Below are 20,783 nucleotides of genomic sequence, written 5' to 3'. Positions count from 1 at the left end.
ATCCCCTGGAGCTGGTTACTGGCAGTTGTGAGCTGCCTGATATGGGTGCTAGGGACCAATGAACGCAGGGTCTCAGGAAGAGAAATTCATGCTCTTAACCGCTGAGCCATTTCTCCAGCTCTAGGCCCCATCTTTTTAATGAAAGATTAAAATAAATTTATTGTGTGTGTGTGTGTGTGTGTGTCTGTGTCTGTGCCTGTGTGTCTGTATAGGTCAGAGAACAACGGAGTCAGTTCTCTCCTTCCACCATATGGATTCCAGGGAATGAACTCAGGTCATCAGGTTTGGCTGGTGGCAAGGCCTTTACCCACTGAGACACTGAGCCAACCCTTTAGCCTTCCATCCTGCCTCTTAAAGGTTCCATCAGCTCCCATAGCATCATAGTGGGGACCAAGTTCTTAACATGTGAACCTCTGAGAGACATTCCAGCCATCAGTAAACCATAGCATACCATTATTGGAGAACTGATTATCCTGATTATCACCTGATTCTTCCTCCTCTCCTGATGGTGATGACAGGAGGTAGCTTATCTCTTTCAGGGTTGTTCTAAGGAACAGATCACACTTGTAAGGCCCACTGCACCATGAAGGAGCACGGGCTGTGTTTAAAATGCTTTCCAACCACAATAAAAATGGTGTGGGGTTTAATTCCAGCACTCAAGAGGCAGAGGCGGGTGGATCTCTGTGCGATCAAGGCCATCTGGGACTACAGGGAAACCCTGTCTCAAAAACAAAAAAAGATGAATAGATGACTTCCAACCTGACCTCCCAGCTCTGATGCTGCACATTCGTCTTTCCTGTCAGCCTACGGACTGGTGAAAGACTAAGACAGCCAGTTGTGGTGGCGTACACCTTCAGTCCCAGCACTTGGGAGGCAGAGGCAGGTGGATCTCTGTGAGTTCAAGGCCAGCCTGGTCTACGTAACGCGTTCCAGGCCAGCTGGGGCTACAGGGCTACATCTCAAAAAGACCAAAAAAAAAAAAACCCCTAAAAACTAATGGTTTTCTTAACCCAGCTCAAAGTTCAAATACAGTTTGGAGACAGATTTTTCAGAGCCTTTCTGCAAGTATATTAGGGTTTTCTAGAGGAACAGACCCTACAGCTTACAATGAAATAGTAACAGCTGAATCCCACTTGAGAGATGGAGAACCCGGGAGCTGCTCCATGCTTCAGGCTGGTGCCTTAGAAGTCCCAATCTGGCACCCAAACCCGAAACCCTGGAGGGTTCCTGGAGAGCCACTGGTCCTTAGTCTAACGATGGAAGCCTGCAAACACTGGTTCTAACAGCTAAATCAGCAGCAGCAGCAGCAGTGTCAAGAGGGAAGACCACAGAAGCAAATGGCAGATAATCTTCCTCCTGCCCCGTCCCTTTTTAGGGGGGCTGCTACCAGAAGGTGCCACCTACATTTGAGGTGGGTCCTCCCACGTGGATTAAGGCAGTCAGGGAAGGTCCTCAGCTGAGGCTCTCTGCTCAGGTGATTCTAATTTGTGGCCAGTTGACATTGAAACCATTCATCACAGCAGAGCACTACAATTGTTAGTACACACAAACACAGAGTCCTCAGATATATTTTGTTTCTAAATGAAAGAAAATTTCTGCATTTGAATTATAATTATCCATAGCAAACAAGGTGGGATTGCAGATCCTGTTTCTTTCTTTCTTGTTTGTTTGTTGTTCGAGACAGGGTCTTCCTAAGCAGTTCTGGCCGGCTTAAACTCCCAACTGTCCAGTCTCCACCTTCCAAGTGCTGGGATTACGACTGTGTCGCAACCTTGGATCACAGTCCTTTTTTTGTAGAATGAATAATCTAGTTCACACACAGCAATTTATCATTTTTATAATGGGCGTCAGAGGTGGCCCTGTCTGTTCCCCTGAACACAGCTCTGCACAGAGAAACACCTGGTGAACAATAATGGGCTGCGAGCACAAGTCACCATGTGGTTGATGTCCTTCTTGCTGGGCACAGGAAGCTCTCCCAAGGTCCAGGAGCCAGGGTGCACCTGGCCTAGGTTCCAAGCTGAACTCTGGAACACATTGACAGGCTCCCAGGCTCCAATCTCCATCTAGGAGATGACTGGCTCCATCTCCAATCTAGGTGCTTCTGCTCCAGTGACAGGTAGGAGTTGACAGTGGCAGCTTCTCCAGAGCCCTTTCTGGTTCTGGGCTCCATTCCAGAGGCAGGAGTGAGCTGCCCCACAGGAAAGGGGCTGGGCCCAGTGCAGTTCAGCAGCAGCTGTTTGGCTGCAGCACCTTCCTGATGCCGGCGGCCAGGGCTTGTGGTGTGGGGCTGTCTGCTGTGCAGCTCACAGGCAGGCCCTTGGCAGCTAAAGCACGGGTTGTGGTGGGGCCGATGGCTATAAACTGCCAAAAGGGAAGGGACAAGCAGTCCTTACTACTATAGCAAGGGCTGTGTGCAGATGTCAGCCTGCCCTCTTTCTGCTAGATCACTCTCCTGTGATGTTTCCATATAAACAACAGTGCCATCTAACTTAAAACGAACCTCACAGCATGCAAAACACTGGTCAGGACCCATCACCTCATGCCACTTTCCACAGGACTGGGTGTGGGCAGACAGGAGGCTCAGGAAAGACACCTGCCCTATTCAGGGGCTTCAGCTGCAGACAGCTGTACTTGAGTTTCAGGGGTACTGGGTAGGAGCAGGTGGAGTAGGGAGTGCCAGGGTAGATCTGGACCCCCAGGGAACACACAGTCATATAAGTTGGAGGGCCAGGATTCAAATCCCAGCAGCACAGGACAGGCCTTGGTGCCCCCTCCCTCTGGTCTCCACCTTGTCTCTAACCAGGCTGCCACTGGGCTGCTGGGGATTAATTAGATGAGGTGGTCAGGGTGAAACAGCTAGAGCTGGGCTCAGTGACAGACGAATGACCTCGAAGTGCAGATGGCCATTCACAGGCTTTGTGGTTGCTGTGAGAAGGCTGGAGAGAAGCAGGAAACGCAGTGGCTTCCATTCACTTGTCATGACATGACCCCATACTGCTCTGGCATGGCTCCTTCGGGCACTTGTACGTAAGTCAGCCATAAGCAGCAAGCTCAGTTCAGAAGTCACCCCTTAACCTTTTGTGATTACTTAAGACTCGTAACAAATACAGTTCCTGAAAGGTGTGAATGTAAGCGGGAGAAATTTTAAACAGGCGACTATTTGAAAAGGTTTATCAGGAAATAAAGGAGGCAAAGGATGCCAACACCTGCACCAAACCCTGCAGGAAGGGCCTCACTTGGGTTCTCATCTAACCAAGGTTTACAATTCCATGCAGGGAAGGCCAGACATACAGCTATATGGGACAAAAGGAGATGATCATCCCCAAATTAGAGTGAGATGGGTCCAGCAACTCTCATTGAGCACTAGAAAGTGGCAGGGCCTCCAACTCCACGGTCAGTTCACAGGCATCTGCTGGGCCCAGAGCTCTGACTTGACATGTAAACTGTGGGACAACCAGTAAAGAGGAAAAGACTAAGGCCCACAGAATTCCATACCTTAATTTGATCGAAGCTGTCACCAGATAACTCCTGAATATACTCAAGGCTATATTTAAGGCCAGAAGGACTGAAAAACGTGATGCTGGCTGGGACACCCTGTAGCAAAGGAAAGAGAGCTACCTTTAGCAGGAGACGGCACTCCCCAGCTCAACACCCCACTCCTGTCCAGCAGTGGCCCCACCAAGGCACTATGACTGGAGAGGCTGGCCCTGCCTCTTGGTTGCTCTGTCAGTCCCCCAGTCTGTATTTGCCTGGACAGAGGACATGGGCACAGTGGGGCCAGGTCTCAGCAACTGAGTCAATGCCTATAGCTCCTGGGGTTAAACAGCACTGATGAAATCATCAGCACTTGTGTTGGCTTCTGTCAGCTTCCACCTCCAGGGGAGGAGCAAACAGCTCCTGGGCTCCCCACACGCTTTCTGTGCATTTATGCTGCTTCATTTAACAGGCCCCTCAGAACAGGCAAGTCATGTGGAAGCTAGTTCTAGGAGGGCAATGGGATGTGGCATCTGAACAGAAATGGTGAGGATGCCAGGCGTGGTGCCACACGCCTTTAATCCCAGCACTCTGAGGTGGAGGCAGGTGGATCTCTGTGAGATCACCTGCCTGATCTACATAGAGAGGTGTCCCAGGCACCTAACCCTAACCCTAACCCTTAACCCTAACCCTAACCCCTTGTCTCAGACCAAAAAAAACCCCAAATGGTGAGGATATCCACCAACTCGAGGAGAGTATGCCACTCCTGCCTGAGGGAGGCCTCCCAAAGCCAGTTCAGACTCCACAGCAGGTTCTTCCCAGTGTGGGCTCAGCTTCTGCACCCACACAATGGAGCACAATGCCAACATCAAGGCCACTGGGTACCTCAGGCCTGTGTATATGATAGATGTCATAAAACAGCTTTGCATGAATTATTTAATTTTTATAAAACTTTACTAGATGGGTCTATTCCTATTTCACAGATACATAAATGGAGTCCCAGAACAGCCACTTGCTCAGAATCACATGGCTGGGGACAGTGGAACCCCATGGAGAGTCAGTAGTTGCAATTTCATGCCCCCAACCCATGCTCATGCCCTACGGCCTGCCCCGCCATGGCTTGCTCTCCCTGGAAACCCCATGTACCTGCTTGGAATAGTAGCTCTCCAGGTCCGCTTGGATTCTAGGATGTGGAATTGTCTGGTAGACATTCATGCTTTCCATGGGGATCCCTGGGTATAATCAAAACCAGACACAGGCTTCACTTCACAGGAATAGGAAGAACGAAGCCTCTGCTACCCCAGTACGGGGACTGTCAGCATAGCACAACCCTCCTGGAACCAGCTGCTCAGAATGGAGAGCTGAGTAGGGGTAAGAGACCCCAGCCAGCCCTCTGCAACTCACAGAGCATATGGAGCAGCTCTTTAGTGGGGAGGCCGAGTTAGCAAAGAAAGACCTGGAAACCAGAGTCTTCACCAGCACCCAGAGATGCCTTCTGTTCTTAAGTTTGTGTGAGTTTGTCCACACAGGTCTGACCCTGGCCATCCCAGGAATTCCACAGACATGACATCAGGAAGGGAGGTCCAGAGCAGCTCTCAAGAGAGGGTGATCAGCAGGAGACCCAACTGCATCCCAGCTCTGCCATCCCAGCTCTGCCAGTACGGGACCACGTGCAGTTTCTGGGTCTCAAGACGCCCATCTTCAGGGATGCGGTTAACACATTCTAGTCACCTTTGTCCTTGAGCTTACTGGGTAGGACATCTCCTTTGATGGCTCCACAGGGAAACAGGAGAGGCAATGCTGAAGACTCCCCTGGGAACATATAAGCAGACCTTGTAAAAACTGAAAGGGTGATGCTGTGTACAGGGCAGGGGATGGCAGCCCAGGGTGACAAAACCTCTGGGGTTCCAGGCTTAGCTTTGCTCCCAGATCTCAGTTCCAGCACCTGTCAGTGGAAAAGCAACTACTACCCTGTATTGACTTGGATGGTGGGTGGTTACTCAAGAACCTAAGAGGAGCGGGAACAAGTCACCACTGTTGCACTTGCTGCGTGAACTCCCTCTGGTCAGGACGGGGCTCCCTGACTTCTGGTCACTATCTGGGCTATAGACTCGGCATGTAGCTAAGTAAGGAAAGTTAAGGGTAGGTCTTGGCATTGGCACTGGGCAGAGATTTTCTACCTCTGGGCCCTAGATGAGCCAGGGTTCAACTCAGGAGGCAGCAGGGGACAGTCTGGACAGCTCCCTACCCACTGCTCTCCCAGCCACTCTAGCAGCCACCTACCCACATGTGCAAAGGGCGGAAGACCCAAGGCTGCTCCTGTGACCTGGCTCTCACTGTGCCCCAGCACCCGGGTCCACCTGTGGAAACCTGACGGTATATTCATCTTTGAGCACTTTGGGCAGCTGTGATGGCAGCATACGACTGCACAGCAATTTGCAACAATACTATTCAACCAAACTAGTGGGTTGTCAGATGCCAGAACCTTCCTCGATGGCGAAAACAAAGCATTTTACTACAACTGATCCTTCCCTATCTGTCAGATGTAAGAGGTTTTAATGGGTGTTGGTCATGCACAAGCATTATGTCTTTCCGACATCGTGAGGATTCCTTTGAATACATCTTTGGTGACTGAAATCAGAGGAAGGAATGAAGCAAACTCTCCAGCCAGCAGTGGCTTCCTACGCAGTAGCCAGTGACAGGAACAGCTGCGGGCGACTTCCTGTGAAGTACATGTGAAAGACACTGCTGGCGGACGGCCCTTCATTTAAACTGCTTGGTAAGTGTTAGTATCAACATCAAAGAACACAGTGACTGGGGACCGTTAAAGATGACAGGTGCCTGCTGAGTTCTGTTTCCCACTGACAACTTTTACAGACCCAAGTCATGTTCAGGTGCTGTCTTCTCAACCCTAGCCCAGGGGCCTCGCCTGTGTCTATCTGTCCATGTTTCATTGGGGGCTACGTGAGTGCAGGAGGCTAGAGGCCAGAGAACTTATGGGAAGCTACCAGCAAAACAGAAGCCCAGTTTTCCAGCAAGCCTAAACCCGAAGGCATGCAAAGGGCTTTGTCAAGATTCAAGGGTCTCCCTTTCCTGCATGTCTTCACAGACTGATTCCTGGCTGAGAGGGAAGTTTAGGCCCGAGTCCTATCAGTCATTCCCAAGGCCACAGTGGTACAAGGCTCCTGAAGGCAGGGACTTATCTGGCCGCTTGGGACTAGCACAGTGCAGTCAGCTCAGTTGCCTTCCCTGAAAGGGACTGTCCTGAGGACAAGAGAGAGAAAACACTGCCTCTGAGGGCAGATCCAATGACTTGTATCTCCTGAGAGCTAATTCTGCAAGAAGTCAAAGCAGCTTGGCACTGTCGCACACACGTACAGTCCCAGTACTCAGGAGACATGGCAGGAGAGTCGCTTCAGGTTTGAAGCCAGCCTGGTCAGCCTGAGCTACTGAGTGAGACCTAGTCTCAAAACTAAACTGCACACAATGACAACCCATTCCTTTTTGAGAAAAGCTTAATTTCTGTGAATGTATCCTCAACTCAGGCCAATGCATGGCAAAGCTGGCTGATTTTCAATCTAGTTAGGTCAACTCAGTGGGTGGAGCTGACAGTGCTGTGCTCTCCACTCCCCCAGCAGAGGGAGCCTGGCACTGGGCTGCAAGAGAGCTGAGCTGACAGCACCCAAGGTGCTAGGGAAGTGTCAGGCAGCCAAGGAGGGGCCTGAAGGGGCGGGGCCTGAGAGGAGTGCCACAGGACAGGCAAAGATCTGTGAACAGCCCCTAGACTAGGTGAGACTAGGGCCATGCAGTCAACAGGCCCTCAACTGCAGCACATGAGGCCAATAGGAGCCCAAAAGAGCCCAGCAAGTCCCCAGGCTGCAGGAACTCTGCAAACTCATGCCTTTCCAACCAGGGCAGTGCAGTCACCTTTGCCTCTGTTTACCTATTTTTAAAAGTTGTAGCTGTTGGGGCTGGGGAGATGGCTCAGCAGTTAAGAGCACTGGCTGCTCTTTAAGGAGGACCTGGGTTCAATTCCCAGCACCCACGTGGTGGCTAACAACTGTCTAACTCCAGCTCCAGGGGATCCGATGGCCTCTTCTGACCTCCGTGGGCACTGCACGTCACAAGTGCACTTATTATATGCAAGCAATACACTCAAACACATAAAATGAAAATAACAAAATATTTTTTTAAAAGCTGTAGCTGTCTTCTACTTTATACATTTAACTAGTTATTCCTTTCCCATTAGAAGAGAGCTCCTGGGAGAGGAGGACAAGTGTAATGAGCCATCAGGTTAAATGGGTTAACAACTTTAAGTTCCACAATAATGCCTGTCTCACCGTAAACAGCAGTTAAGTAAACTAAGTGAGCAGCAACTAGGATTGGCCTGGTCACTACACACTGGTGGCAGTTTTAGCTTTTAAAATTGTGCTGCAAAGTAGACACTGAAAGAATCTCAAAGCTTTGTAAAACCGGGGTGAAGAGCCTCATTGGCGGTTAACTTGGGCTTCACTTGTATATTCCAATTGCAAATGGAAGATCAGGGCCACAGAAGGGCAGGTGATGAAGTAGAAGCAGCAGCTCCACAAAGAGTGCAGCCCAGGGCAGGTGAACGTGCCTGTCCCCAAACCTGACCATCTGAGTCTGATCCCCAGCACCGACAGGGTAGAAGCAGACAACCTACTCCTGAAAACACATACACAAACGATAAATAAACAACCTTAAAAAATTAAAAAGGGGCTGCAGAGCTGGCGCAGCCGTTAAAGGCTTAGGCTCACAACCAAAAATTAAAAAGGATGCCAGGCGTGGTGGTTCACGCCTTTAATTCTAGCACTAAGGAGGCAGAGGCAGGCAGAGCTCTGTGAGATCGAGCCAGCCTGATCTACATAGTGAGTTCCAGGCAGGCTGGGGCTAAGGACTATGTCAAAACAAAAAAGAAACAAAACGAAATAAAAAAGAATGCAGCCCAGTACCCTCAGAACCAGGGCAGAGCATGTTACTCTCTACCCTGCTGGTCTAAGCCAGTTAGCTGAAACACAGTGAGAGCTCCCAGGGGGGCACTGATCCCTCTGCCTTGTGCTTACAAAGCAAGAAAACCAGCCTGATGACTCTGAGCCTTAGAATGAGGAACAGTTCAGTCCCTTCTGTTTTCTCCAGGACAGATGCATCAAATGCAAGTACAGCTCGAGTTCTGACCTAGAAACGGGTGGAAGACAATTGTCCGTCTACAGAACTAGCAGTTAATCCTAATTCAGGCTGGTACTTGATCCCAGGAGGAACACCGACATCAACCTTCATTTCAGCTTACAGGTCACAGTCCACTGAGGGAAGTTGGGCAGCAACTCAAGCAAGAATGGAAGCAGAAAGCACACTCAGGCTCCAGCTTAGCTAGCTTTCCTAACCCAGCCCAGGACCACCTGCCCAGGGCAGGGTGCCACCCAAGAATGGGCCCTCCTACATCATTAGTTATCCAGACATGTCCCACAGACATGTCCGCAGGCCAATCTGATCTGGGCAACCCTTCAGTTAAGACTCCCTTCCCAGGCACCTCTAGGCTGTGTCCAGTTGATAGTTAAAGCCACCCAGGGCAGATCCATCTTTCAGTACTGGGGAAAAGGGGAGAATTAACAATCTGGAAAGGGCCTCTGCTGTTCCCTGCCTGCCTGCTGAAGTCTCCTGCAGGCTTCATGACCCAAGGCCTACCTACACTCTGGGGAGCCCCAGTTCACAGTGCTTGCAAGATTCAGGGCTTTCCTAGGATAAGCTCCCAGGAGAACACAAAAAGACAGGCACTAAAGAACTTTCTAGCAACGGTAGTAACTTATGCAGGAGGACTTTATGAGACTTCAGTGTACAAGTCCACCTTGAGAAGCCTTATTTTTTAAACAAATACTTTGTTTTACCTAAAGCAGAACCATTTACCACTGTCTAAAAAAGAAGCCATAAAAGGACTCACTGCAGGTCTCTCCCACCCACTCTGACTGCCGCTACAGAGAAGAGGCCTGCTTCCAACAAAGTGCAGCAGCACGCTGCCCTGCCCTCCTCCCAGCTCAGCAGACTCCCATGCACTTCAGCAGTGGTGTCAGCACATTATAGACCTGGTCAGAGCCAAGCCTCAGGGATGGACTGTCCCTAGGGCTCTGCTGTTCCAACCTCCGAGTTTGCTAGTTCGGATGGAGACCTTCCTGAAAGCTGAAAATATCAGGTCCAGTCTGACCTTGAGAGCAAAGTCTGGATTTCCTATTCTGTGACACACAGCAAGAGAATTCTACTTCAATCCCATATGGCTATGACAGCTGCAAGGACCTGTGCTTCCATCTGGATCAGACACACGGGAAGAGGGTGGGAGATGCAAGGAGGAGGGCACATATCCAGTCCTTCCCACCTTCACTTCAAAACCTCTGTATTCTTCAGAAGCCTACAATCCCATAATAAGCTTAAAGCAAATCCCCATTCAGAGCCAAACAACCCCAGAGCCAGTGTCATTCTAAACCCCTGTCCATATGCTGCCCAAGGATGACCTGACAGGCAATCAGTTCTTTGCCTGGGAACATGTTTTGTGGGGAGGGAATTCAGAGAAGGACCCAGTCCCTCCTGGTGGTGAAGTCATTTGGGGCGGGCTGCTGCTACTCACTGGAGCAGATATATTCCGCAAGCTTCTCTGCATTTCCGCTGTGCTCTCCTTCTGCGTGCAGCCCAAGTTTACTCACTGGAAAATAACAAAAAATTAATTTCTTCCAACATTTATTAAAGTCTTTTTGAGATAGGGTGTCCCTGTAGCCTCAGCTGGCCTGGAACTCACTATGTAGACCAGGCTGATCTCACAGAGTTCTGCCTGCCTCAAGTGCTCAGACTAAAGGTATGTGCCACCATGCCAGGCTCCTGCATTATTTTTAAAAGTGCAAATATACAGGCATTGTTTTCCAAAACACAGAAGTCTCCTCTGGAAGCTAGGATATGAAGATAGACAACTTCAGAGGTGAGGGGTAACCTGGGCCGCACCTCCCCTAGATGGGGCTTTGCCTTTACTAACTTCTCTGAAGCCCACTTGACTATCTACAAGACTGAAAAGAGCAGCCTGTGGGACCGACTCATGCTTCTGTGAGATAATGAGGCCAACTGCTGGCATCGGCTTATCACTCGGACATGGTGGCATGGGGGGGGGTCTACAAGTTCTGCAAGCTACTCTTTAGAGAGCTCTCACTTCAATGGAAGATGAGGTCAGCTGCCATCTAGAAAGGGGTAATGGGCTGACATGGCCATACTGGAGTGGAGGAGCAGGAGGACAGGCTTCACAGGGACCTGCCAGCAAGATGTCCCAGCCCAGCTTGTAAGGTTTCTAGTCTTGAAGAGAGCAAGAAGCAGACAGACAAATGCTCCTTGCCCTCCCTAGACTGTGGACATGTGGCCAGTCTCTAGAGGATGCTGTTGAAGGCACGGCCCACTCAGCACTGCTATCTGCACAGAGCAACAGATAGCCTCCCAGAGAGAAGACATGCTGTGGGCATTCTGATAGGAGGCACACAACAAGCTCCTCCGTCACTAATGACAGCTTTAATGTGAGCACCATCAGCTTGTAATTCATGAATTAAAAATGTACTAAACCAGGGCTGGAGAGATGGCTCAGTGGTTAAGAACACTGGTGTTCTTGCAGAAGACCTGGGTTCGAATCCCAGCACCCACATGGCAGCTAACAACGTTCCGTAACTCCAGTTCTAGGGGATCTGACAGTCTCTTCTGTCTTCTGCCAGGCATTGCACGACATGGGTGCACTTACCTACATGCAGGCAAAACACACATACACATAAAATAAAAAGTTTTTTAAATGTAGTAAACCAGAGAAAAAAGTCTCATGCAGGTGTAAACTATGCTCAGGACCACAGCAGCCTCGCCACACTGCCAACCCAGGCTGGACCTCCCTCCGCCGCTCGCAGGAAGGCTGAGAGCTCCAGAGAACCCTAAAGTTCCTGGGAACCGAACTGGGGTCTGAGAACTTGCTGGGAGGCCGGCCCTGGATATAGCCGGCCCCCTAAGTTGCCATTTCATATTCCTCTGTTTCAGCTACTCATCAGTTGTGGCCTCAGAATACGAGATGGAAAATTCCAGAAATAAGCAATTCGCAAGTTTCATAGTGTACATGTTCTAAGCAATGTGATCAAACCTCATCTTCCTCCATCCTGAGGACGTGGACCTTCCCTTTGTCCAGCATACACGCCATGCTGTGCAGGCTACTGGGCCCTCAGTATATTAGTGGCTGTCTTTGCTATGAGACTGGCTGCGGGGCCCTGCAGTGCCTGTGCTCAGCTAACGCTTACGTAACTACAGCCCAGAGCACAAGTGCAGTGATGTTCGCACAGGTAGCTCAGGTGTTTCAGCTTGTGTGGAAGTCTAAATGTGGATGACTGAAATCCAAGTAGGAAAACTGACTATATAATGTTACATAGGACAGCTGAGTTGTTGGCACCCAAGTCAGAGATTGCCTGTACTGTTTTCTCTCCTCTCATTGTCCAGGAGAAACACCATGCATCATGAAAGAGAAGCAAATTCTTTGTGGGGAGGGAGATGTGGAGAACAGAGGTGGCTCCCCTTGACAGCCAAGTACCAGGTCCGCTCTGGAGCTGCCTATTGAGCTCGTGGGGAAGTCCCTGACACAGAGCCAGCGGCCTCCAGCCTTTCCTCCACCTCGAATGGCTTTCTGGAAAATGTATTTTTAATTCTTGAGCTCTTTTACCCACACTACACATTCCCACAGTATTGTTAAAGTCACCTAGCAAACTGAGCTCCTGTGAGGCACAGTGATAGGTTCATGTATTCACAGTGCCCAGCATTGTTCTAAGTACTTAGATGCTAGAATACTGACTCTTAATTCACTGTTCATCTTTTATACTTGAAATATGTATGAATTTAAGACTACTTGAAAAAAATATAGGAGATAGTAAGAAATGTGGAAAACTAAAATACCACTCCCTAGAGAATTGGGCTTTTAAATACATCATGACAACACATAAAGCTCACCATTTTAGCCATTTCTTCAGCATATAATTCAGTGCTATTAAGCACCTTTACAATGGGATTCATGACCAAGAAGTTGCAAACATTTAGTTTTTTTAGTTTTTTTTTTTTGGTCTTTTTGAGACAAGGTCTCCCTGTAACCCCAGCTGGCCTGGAATTTGCTATGTAGACCAGGCTGATCTTGAACTCACAGAGATCTGCCTGCCTCTGCCTCCCAATGCTGGGATTACAGATGCTCCACCATGCCTGGCTTAATATCTTAATTTTTTTAAAGGTAAATAATTTAATTTCCTGTCCAACATTTAAATAAAACTTTTGAAAATATTAAGGGCTTGCCAGGTGTGGTGGCACACACCTTTAATCCCAGCACTCGGGAGGCAGAGGCAGGCAGATCTCTGTGAGTTCATGGCCAGCCTGGTCTACATAGTGAGTTCCAGGACAGCTGGGGCTACAGGGAGACCCTGACTCAAAAAGTCCAAAAAAAAAAAGAAAAAAATTAAGGGCTGCAGAGATGGCTCAGTAGTTAAGAGCACCAGATGATCTTGCAGAGGATCTGGGTTTGGGTCCCAACAACTGTCTATAACTCCAGTTCCAGGGGATCTGACGCCTTCTTCTGACCGCCTTGGATGTTGCACAACACAGGTGCACTTACATACATGCAGGCAGCACACTCATACACATAAAAATAATAAAACTTTTTTTTTGTTTTGTTTTTGTCTTTTTGAGACAGGGTCTCCCTGTAGCCCCAGCTGTCCTGAAACTCACTATGTAGACCAGGCTGGCCTTGAACTCACAGAGATCTGCCTGTCTTTGCCTCCTGAGTGTTGGGATTAAAGGCATACGCCACCATGCCTGGCCAAGTAAAACATTTTTGAAAAAAGAAATATAGTGATCAAATATTTCTTTTTTAAGAAATTTATTTTTATTTTATGTGTATGAGTGTATTGCCTGCATGTATGTGAGTGCACCCATGTCGTACAAAGCCTCAGAGGTCAGAAGAGGGCTTTGGATTCCCCTGGAACTGGAGTTAAGGATAGTTCATAGCTGCCATGTGGGTGCTGGGAACCAAACCCGGGTCCTCTGCAAGAGCAGTCAGTGCTCTTAACTGCTGAGCCATCTCTCCAGCCCCGATCAACTATTTCTTAAAAGATGTGAGCTGATTTTCAATGCCATGCAGCAATATTTGAATAAATGTTTTATTGCCCACCCTGATAAATAACATGGTATATTTAGCTAATTATTTTCTGCAAATTTCATAAGTAAACAAATGAGGTTTAAGAATTGAATTAAGGGGGCTGGAGAGATGGCTCAGCAGTTAAGAGAACTGGCTGTCCTTGCAGAAAATCCATGTTGGAATCCCAGCACCCACATGGTGGCTAACAACTGTAACTCTAGTTCCAGGGGATCTGACGCCCTCTTCTGTCCTCCCTGGGCACTGTACAACATGGGTGCACTTATACACGGGCAGGCATAACACTTACACATATAAAATATAAATAAAATTTTTTAAAAAGTTGAATTAAGGAGCTGGCTTGGTAGCACATGCTATAATCTCAGCACTTGGAAGGCTGAGGCAGGAAGGTCACAAGTTTGAGGCCAGCCTGAGCTATATACTGAGATCCTACCTTTAAAAAAACAAAAAAACTCAGTATTTGGTTTCGTTTGAGTTCTAGGATCAAAGGCGTGACACCACACCTGGCCTTTGGTTTTGTTTTGGGGGTGACTCCTTACCTAGAGAAGCAGTAGTATTTCCAACCACATACACTGACTTGGCGTTCCATTTGTCTTTCAGAGACATTTCCCAGACTGTAAAACACATGACATCATGTTTGAGTTGCACATACCAACTGGCCATTTGCCTTGTGCTTGTTCATCCCCAGAGATTCATGAGCAAAGCCAGCTGTTAACGACCAAATGCAAAGAACAGCACCTCAAACTACAAAAGTATAATAATTCCATTTTTAAAGTGTTCAGTTCTGCAGGCAGAATATTTAAGATCACTTTGGGAAACTGCTCAGTGTGATGTCAGGAAGTGACTCATTTCTACAGCTGGTGCTGGCAGCACTGCTTCCTGTTACTATTAATAGAAGACAGACAACTTGAAGAACTTGTTTGTATGGTGACATTAAAAATTTGTAAAGTCAAGTCATTAAAAAAAAACCTACATGTTTGATTAAAGCAATAGACTGATTTGATTTGGGACATAAATTTAATGCAAGTAGTCATGCTGTAATCTCAGATGAGATGAATCACTTACATACTAGGTCAAAGGAGAAGTAATGTTGCCACCATTAACAAACAGTGTAGTGCAAAATACACTTTATGACAGAGATCTTTATAAACTGAAGAACAGGGAGAGATGGATTGCACAAATGTGTCATAAGGCCACTGTTACAAAACATTTTAGAAGACAAACAATACAATTCTCCCTTCCTAAACCTAGCTACCCACCCTACATACCCCTAAGGGAAATTAGTTTTTAAAATATTTTATTTATTATAAGCCGGGCGTGGTAGTGCATGCCTTTAGTCCCAGCACTCGGGAGGCAGAGGCAGGTGGACCTCTGTGAGTTCAAGGCCAGCCTGGTCAACATAGTGAGTTCCAGGCCACCTGGGACTACAAGGAGACCCTGTCTCAATAAATATAATTTTTTTTATTATTTACTATGTGTATGAGTGTATCGCCTGCATGTGTTTAAGTGCATCCATGTCATGCAATGCCTGAGGAGGTGAGAAGAGGGCATCCCTGGAACTGGACTTATGGATGGTTGTTAGCTGCCATGAGGGTGCTGGGAATCAAACCTCGGCCTTCTGCAAGAGAAGCCAGTGCTCTTAACTGCTGAACCATCTCACCAGCCCCCAGGACTGGATTTTAAACAGAAACCCCAAACTGAGTTTCCCATCTTTCCTACCTACAGATATAGGGACAGGTATTTTCTAAGGCTCACAGGAGAACAATGACAGAGAGTTGCTGGATCTGAACCCAGCTGTGCAGCCAGCTCTGCCCCTTAATCCTGTGTGATCCTGGCCAACTCGGTCGCCCCCAGCCTGCTTCTTCACCAAGATAAGCGGGGTAAGTTATACCTCGCCTATCACACACGTGTGAGAATAAAACTTCAAAGTTAGAAAATGTGTGGGCGATGCTTTGTAAACTGTAAGGCATGACAAGATGTTGCAGAATCCACTCTGGATCTTTTGTTTGTTTTTTGGAATCTGAAGCTTTTCAAACCTAGGTCTTGCACACACTAAGGGCAACCTCGCCCGTCACTCTTAGGTTTTCTTCTTTTTCATTAGCTCCACTTTCTAAGCACACACAGAGAAAATGCGAGTCTGGGACAAAGCACTCCCAAGCCCGAGTGGGGGTGGGGTGCCGTGCTTCGCTGCTTGGAGCCTCCTTTCTCTACTTGGAAACAACAGTAGTTCTGAGTCTGAGCTTCTCGTGGTGCTTGCCTCTAAGGGGAGCACCGTCATCACAGGTGCTTGCCTCTAAGGGGAGCACCGTCATCACAGGTGCTTGCCTCTGTGGGGAGCACCGTCATCACAGGTGCTTGCCTCTATGGGGAGCGCCATCATCACCTCAGCAGGAGGCTGTGTTCCTAGGCTTATCTAAAGCAAGCTGGCTTGTACAAGGAGACAACACAACAGCGACACCACCAGCGCCCTCACTCCTTCCCAGGAGTTGCACACTCCGTCCCAGGCGTTGTCCTGCTGCCCTCTTTGGGACTCAGACTGTGCAGCCAGAACCAGAAACCTATGGCTTAAGACCTTCTGGCTATGGTCTTTTGAGTCCCCTCCCCTCCCCTCCCCTTCCCTCTCCCTCTCCCTCTCCTCCCCTCTCTCTCTCAAATCTGAGACAAGTTCTTCCTATAGCCCCAGCTGGCCTGGAACTCACCATGTAGAGCAGGCTAGCCTTGAACTCACAGAGAGATCTGTCTGCCTCTGCCTCCTAAGTGCTGGGATTAAAGGTATGTGCCACCACACCTGGCTTCCACCCTCTCTTTTCTCAGCTCATCTGCCAAGTGAAACTACTGCTGGCATCGGTGTCACAGGACAGACTGAAGATGGCACTAGCACAGAGTGGGCACTTGATACCTTCTAGCTAGCTAGGAATAGGATCATCTCAGGGTATAAGCATCAGACCTGCTCCAGGGCAAGGTCACTGAGGGGCAGAGGACAAGGAGCTGACCAAGGCCAGCATGGCTGCATGGGCCCACAGCACTCTAGAGCCCCACACCGACCATCTCCCAACTGCCTGTAACCATTGGAGGAAGTCCTCCAAGCCTTCAATGACCTGTTCAGTGCGGGCACAGTACTGCGCACAGCTGTGCATTATATTTAGTGCACATTCTGAAGAACAACGGGTAGTCTGTCAGTGTCAGCTAAGTAGCCAGGCAGTCTGGAGCCTGGGTGTGAGGGGATAGGCAGGGTCTTTGCTGTGATGGAGAGGGATAAAGGGAAGAGGGTCCACGAAAGGGTCAAGCAGGGCATGAAACCCTTCCCTATTGCTAAGTTTTCTCATCATCCACTGAGGAAAGTGATATTTATCCTGTTTCCAGAGGAAGAAACTGGCACCACACATAATCGAACATGTAAAACGCTAGCAAGGGCTAGTAAGATGGTCAGCAGATAAAGGCGCTTACTGCCAAGCCTGACAAACTGAGTTTGATCCCTGGACCCACATGGTAGAAAGACAGAACCGACTCCCATGACTTGCACTCTGACCCCCACACAAACGCGATGACATGTGTGCCCAGTCCCCAATAAATAGGTGTGATAAAATACATACATAAATAAATAGCAAAAGAGAGCTCCCCCTCAGCCATGTCTTTCTGGAGGCTTAGGAGGCTCCTGTGGCCCAGCACCTCCAGGTACCCTGTTCTGCTGGGCAGGCAGCCCCTCTGGTATCTAGTCTCAAGAAAGAAACGGGAGTAGACAGAGTCCAGCGGAATCAAGAGCAGCCCGCGCTCACCTTCAGTCTTGCCGTCTCTCTCCAGGCACAGCTTCACTGCCTCCACTGCTCGGGGGCTGGTGAAAATCAGTCCCCCAAATCCTTCAGGCTGAGACAGCTGCACAGCAAAAAGCAGCAGTCATTCCATGCTGTGGCGTAGGCTCAGCATCTCCCAAAGAGCTTGCACCCCAAATTCCAAAAGAAGTAAGCTAACTACTTCTTCCTCTTCAACCCTCCACCCCTCCACACCTGTCCAGTGCTGACTGTAGGCCTGCAGCTAGTCTGGCTTAATGCACAGGGGAGCTCAGTTACTGTCATAGCCCTTCTCTCAAGAAGCTCCTTCTGAGGGACAGGCAACTAGAACCCAATCATGAATGCATGACAGCAGAACGGAGGGCAGCTGACCCAGCCTGGCACTGGGACTGGGGTACAGTGGGGTGTAGACAGACTTGATCTGCACAATACAGCTGGAATACCAAGGACTCAGCTGAAGCCTGGGTTTCAAAGATGGTAATGGTGATAAACTGCTGAACATTTATTCTGAGCCAGCCACCGAGCTGCTGTGGCCATCTGACTTCACTCAAAGTGTGGTACTGAATCTCTGTTTTTTGCAGTGAGGCTACCAAACACGTCTTCTGCATTCTAGGCAAGCATTCAACCACTGAGCTACACCCTTGCCCAGAAACGCCTGTCTGAAACATTTTGGGTACTTTACTGGAACTGAGTCCTGCAGTATCTCGAGGCCTCCCCCAGCAGGAGTGAGGCAGTGGTCCCTGGGTTTCCATTCTGGCCCTGCTTTACTGGCTGGATGCTTGGCTAAGTTGCTAAGCTGAGACCTCACTTTCTAAAATAGGAAAACACTGTCTGGTCCGCTATGCAGAGGCCAGGGGTAGATGAATGACATGAAGGAAAGGGTCCTAACTCACAGAGCCATGCATGTGGGTGCTCTCGAGGCTGATCTCCGGGGCCCTGGGCTTCCTGAAGGAGCATACAGATGCTCAGGGAGAGAAGCCTTTGGGGGAGTTCCTGAGCCAGGTGAGGGTGCGCTGCCTTTGTACTCACATCCAGTGCCAAAATGAGGACTAGTAAACACTCCTATGGCTGGGGTCCTATGGGCACAGACCTGGCATGGGGCTCTCACCTTCTCTGACAAACTGGGAAGAGACAGAAACTCAAATGATAGCACAGGAATCAGTGTGGCCTCCAATCCATGCAGTCCAAGTTCCTGTAAAGGAAGAAGGTCGTTCTGGATGGGCCAGGACTGCTTTGGAAGCAGGGGAAGGGTCACGGCACCACATCAACCATGTCTTGCTATGCTACGCCATCAAGTGCACAGAGTTTTAGCATGCTCCCAACCCCACCCAACTCCAGCCTCCATGACTCCATTAGCAAAGAAAGTCTAGCTTAGGGGACAAGGAAGGTAGCTCAGCCACTTACCTGGATATATGGGTCCTGGCCACTGTCACCCTCCTTGGCGTCTTTCAGCAGGAGGACCTTCATTGTGCCTGGAAATCCTTAAAAAAGGCACTGGGATGGGCAAGAGACCTGATCCTACTAAGACCTGAAGCCTCTTCCCAGGTAACGTTGGTGAAGGACGAAAAGAGGCAGCCAATCGCCTGTGCAGAGCTTTCCTTCCCCACAGTGACTCAGCCTAAATGGGCTTGTTCTTTCTGAAGACCCGCCACTTTATCAGTGGCCAAGGGACAGCATGTCAGCAGCTGATATCCCCTGGAAAGGAGGAGAGTCACTAGTGAAGTTGTGTCCAAGGCCAAGCATTTGTGGCTGAAAGGAGAGAAGTGGGGCGAATTCTGCCAACCAGGAAAGATAGAGAATTAATATTTTAATTTTTTTTTTGGTCTTTTTGAGACAGGGTCTCCCTGTAGCCCCACTTGGCCTGGAACTTGCTATGTAGACCAGGTTGACCTCAAACTCACAGAGATCCATCTGCCTCTGCCTCCCAAGTGCTGGTATTAAAGGCGTGCGCCACCACTCTCAGCTTAATATCTTAATTTTTAGAAAGGTAAATAATTTGAGTAAACAAATATTTCTGTCAACATAAACATACTAAGCAGCTTGTAAGTACTTTAGGAAATAGTTATATTGACTCTTGCACCTCTCAAACAATGTTTATAAATGTTTTCAAATGTCCTATCAACCCACCAAAGAATTTGTCAACGTTTCATATATAAAGACTCACAAAATCCATACCCTTTCTTCTTGTAATTTCATTAAAGGATAAACAAAAGGCAGCAATCAAAAGTGTGCAAAAGGATTTACATAAAAATTCCATCCTGGCCATCTTTATAACCGGAAAGAGCAGGAGACAGTGTAAGCAGCCAACAAGAGGCTGGTTAACTGAATCCTGACACATTTTGAGTCATTAGAATACTGACAGATAGCCTAATTACATGCATTATGTAATCAAACATGTTAAGTAAAAAATGCAGGAATCAGGCCAGGTGAGGTGATGCATGCCTTTAGTCCCAGCACTTGGGAGGCAGAGGCAGGTGGATATCTGAGTTCAAGGTCAGCCTGGGCTACACAGTGAGTTCCAGGCCAGCTGGGACTACAGAGAGACCCTGTCTCAAAAAGACCAAAAAAAAAAAAAAAAAAAAAAAAAAAAAAAGCAGGAATCAGTTACATAAATAGTGTGATTTATGTGCAAAGATGTGAAAGAATACATGTCAGAATACGGACAGCACGTATTTCTTAGTACTTATCATTTACTTACTTTTTTTTTTTTGGTGAGGAACTATTTTTATGTGCAAAAACATTTTGTCTGCATGTAATTGCACCCGTGACATACAATGCCCATGGAGGCCAGAAGACGGTGTTACAGTGGAATTAGCCACTATATCAGTACTGGGAACTGAATCCAGGTCCTCTGCGAGAGTAGCCAGTGCTTTTAACTGATGAGCCATCTCTCCAGCTCTGAGATTTATGTCACAGCCTTTTAATGATCTCATGAATGTCTTTTTAGAGAGAGGTCATCGTTTTTAATGTCTTCTACATATGTATCTCCCATTTATTTTCATTTTTCTGAAATCGTAATTATTATGTATAATTGTATTTTATCATAAATATCTTTACCACAAGAATCACTTTTTTTTTGTTTTTAGAAGAAGCATTTCATTACAGCATTAACATATTAAATAAAAATTTCCAGAGCAAAGATGCATCTCTTTCAGTATTTTCAGTATTAAATTCGGTTCACAGTTGAATTAATACCATTATAAAATTTTGAACTCAGTATAAACCCTCTAAGACATAAAATTGAATGAGGTTTTAACCTTTAAGAAAGATCTCCATTTCATTTGAAGATATACTGTTTCATATAGAAAAACTCATTT

General features: G+C 48.0%; 1 protein-coding gene across 2 annotated transcripts in view; it reads right to left on the bottom strand.

The window, feature by feature from the left end:
- Positions 1 to 1,552: 1,552 nt before the first annotated feature.
- Positions 1,553 to 20,783, bottom strand: part of Uros (uroporphyrinogen III synthase) — a 27,669-nt gene continuing 8,438 nt past the window's right edge. The window contains exons 2-10 of one of the 2 annotated variants that reach the window (XM_008845993.3): positions 18,871 to 19,161; positions 18,575 to 18,658; positions 17,455 to 17,551; positions 14,218 to 14,292; positions 10,109 to 10,183; positions 5,206 to 5,286; positions 4,621 to 4,706; positions 3,496 to 3,594; positions 1,553 to 2,361 (exon numbers count right to left, since the gene is read on the bottom strand). In XM_008845993.3, coding sequence (XP_008844215.1) covers positions 2,224 to 2,361; positions 3,496 to 3,594; positions 4,621 to 4,706; positions 5,206 to 5,286; positions 10,109 to 10,183; positions 14,218 to 14,292; positions 17,455 to 17,551; positions 18,575 to 18,658; positions 18,871 to 18,933 — 798 coding nt within the window. In that variant the 5' untranslated portion in view covers positions 18,934 to 19,161 and the 3' untranslated portion in view covers positions 1,553 to 2,223. The remainder of the gene's footprint in view (positions 2,362 to 3,495; positions 3,595 to 4,620; positions 4,707 to 5,205; positions 5,287 to 10,108; positions 10,184 to 14,217; positions 14,293 to 17,454; positions 17,552 to 18,574; positions 18,659 to 18,870; positions 19,162 to 20,783) is intronic. The other variant, XM_008845995.3, reaches the window with a different exon arrangement.

Source organism: Nannospalax galili, unplaced genomic scaffold, assembly GCF_000622305.1.
Source record: "Nannospalax galili isolate Female #2095 unplaced genomic scaffold, S.galili_v1.0 scaffold362, whole genome shotgun sequence".
In the NCBI taxonomy this organism is placed as follows: Eukaryota; Metazoa; Chordata; class Mammalia; order Rodentia; family Spalacidae; genus Nannospalax; species Nannospalax galili.
Note: the sequence above shows the minus strand (reverse complement) of the source record. Positions and strands in the feature narration are given on the sequence as shown.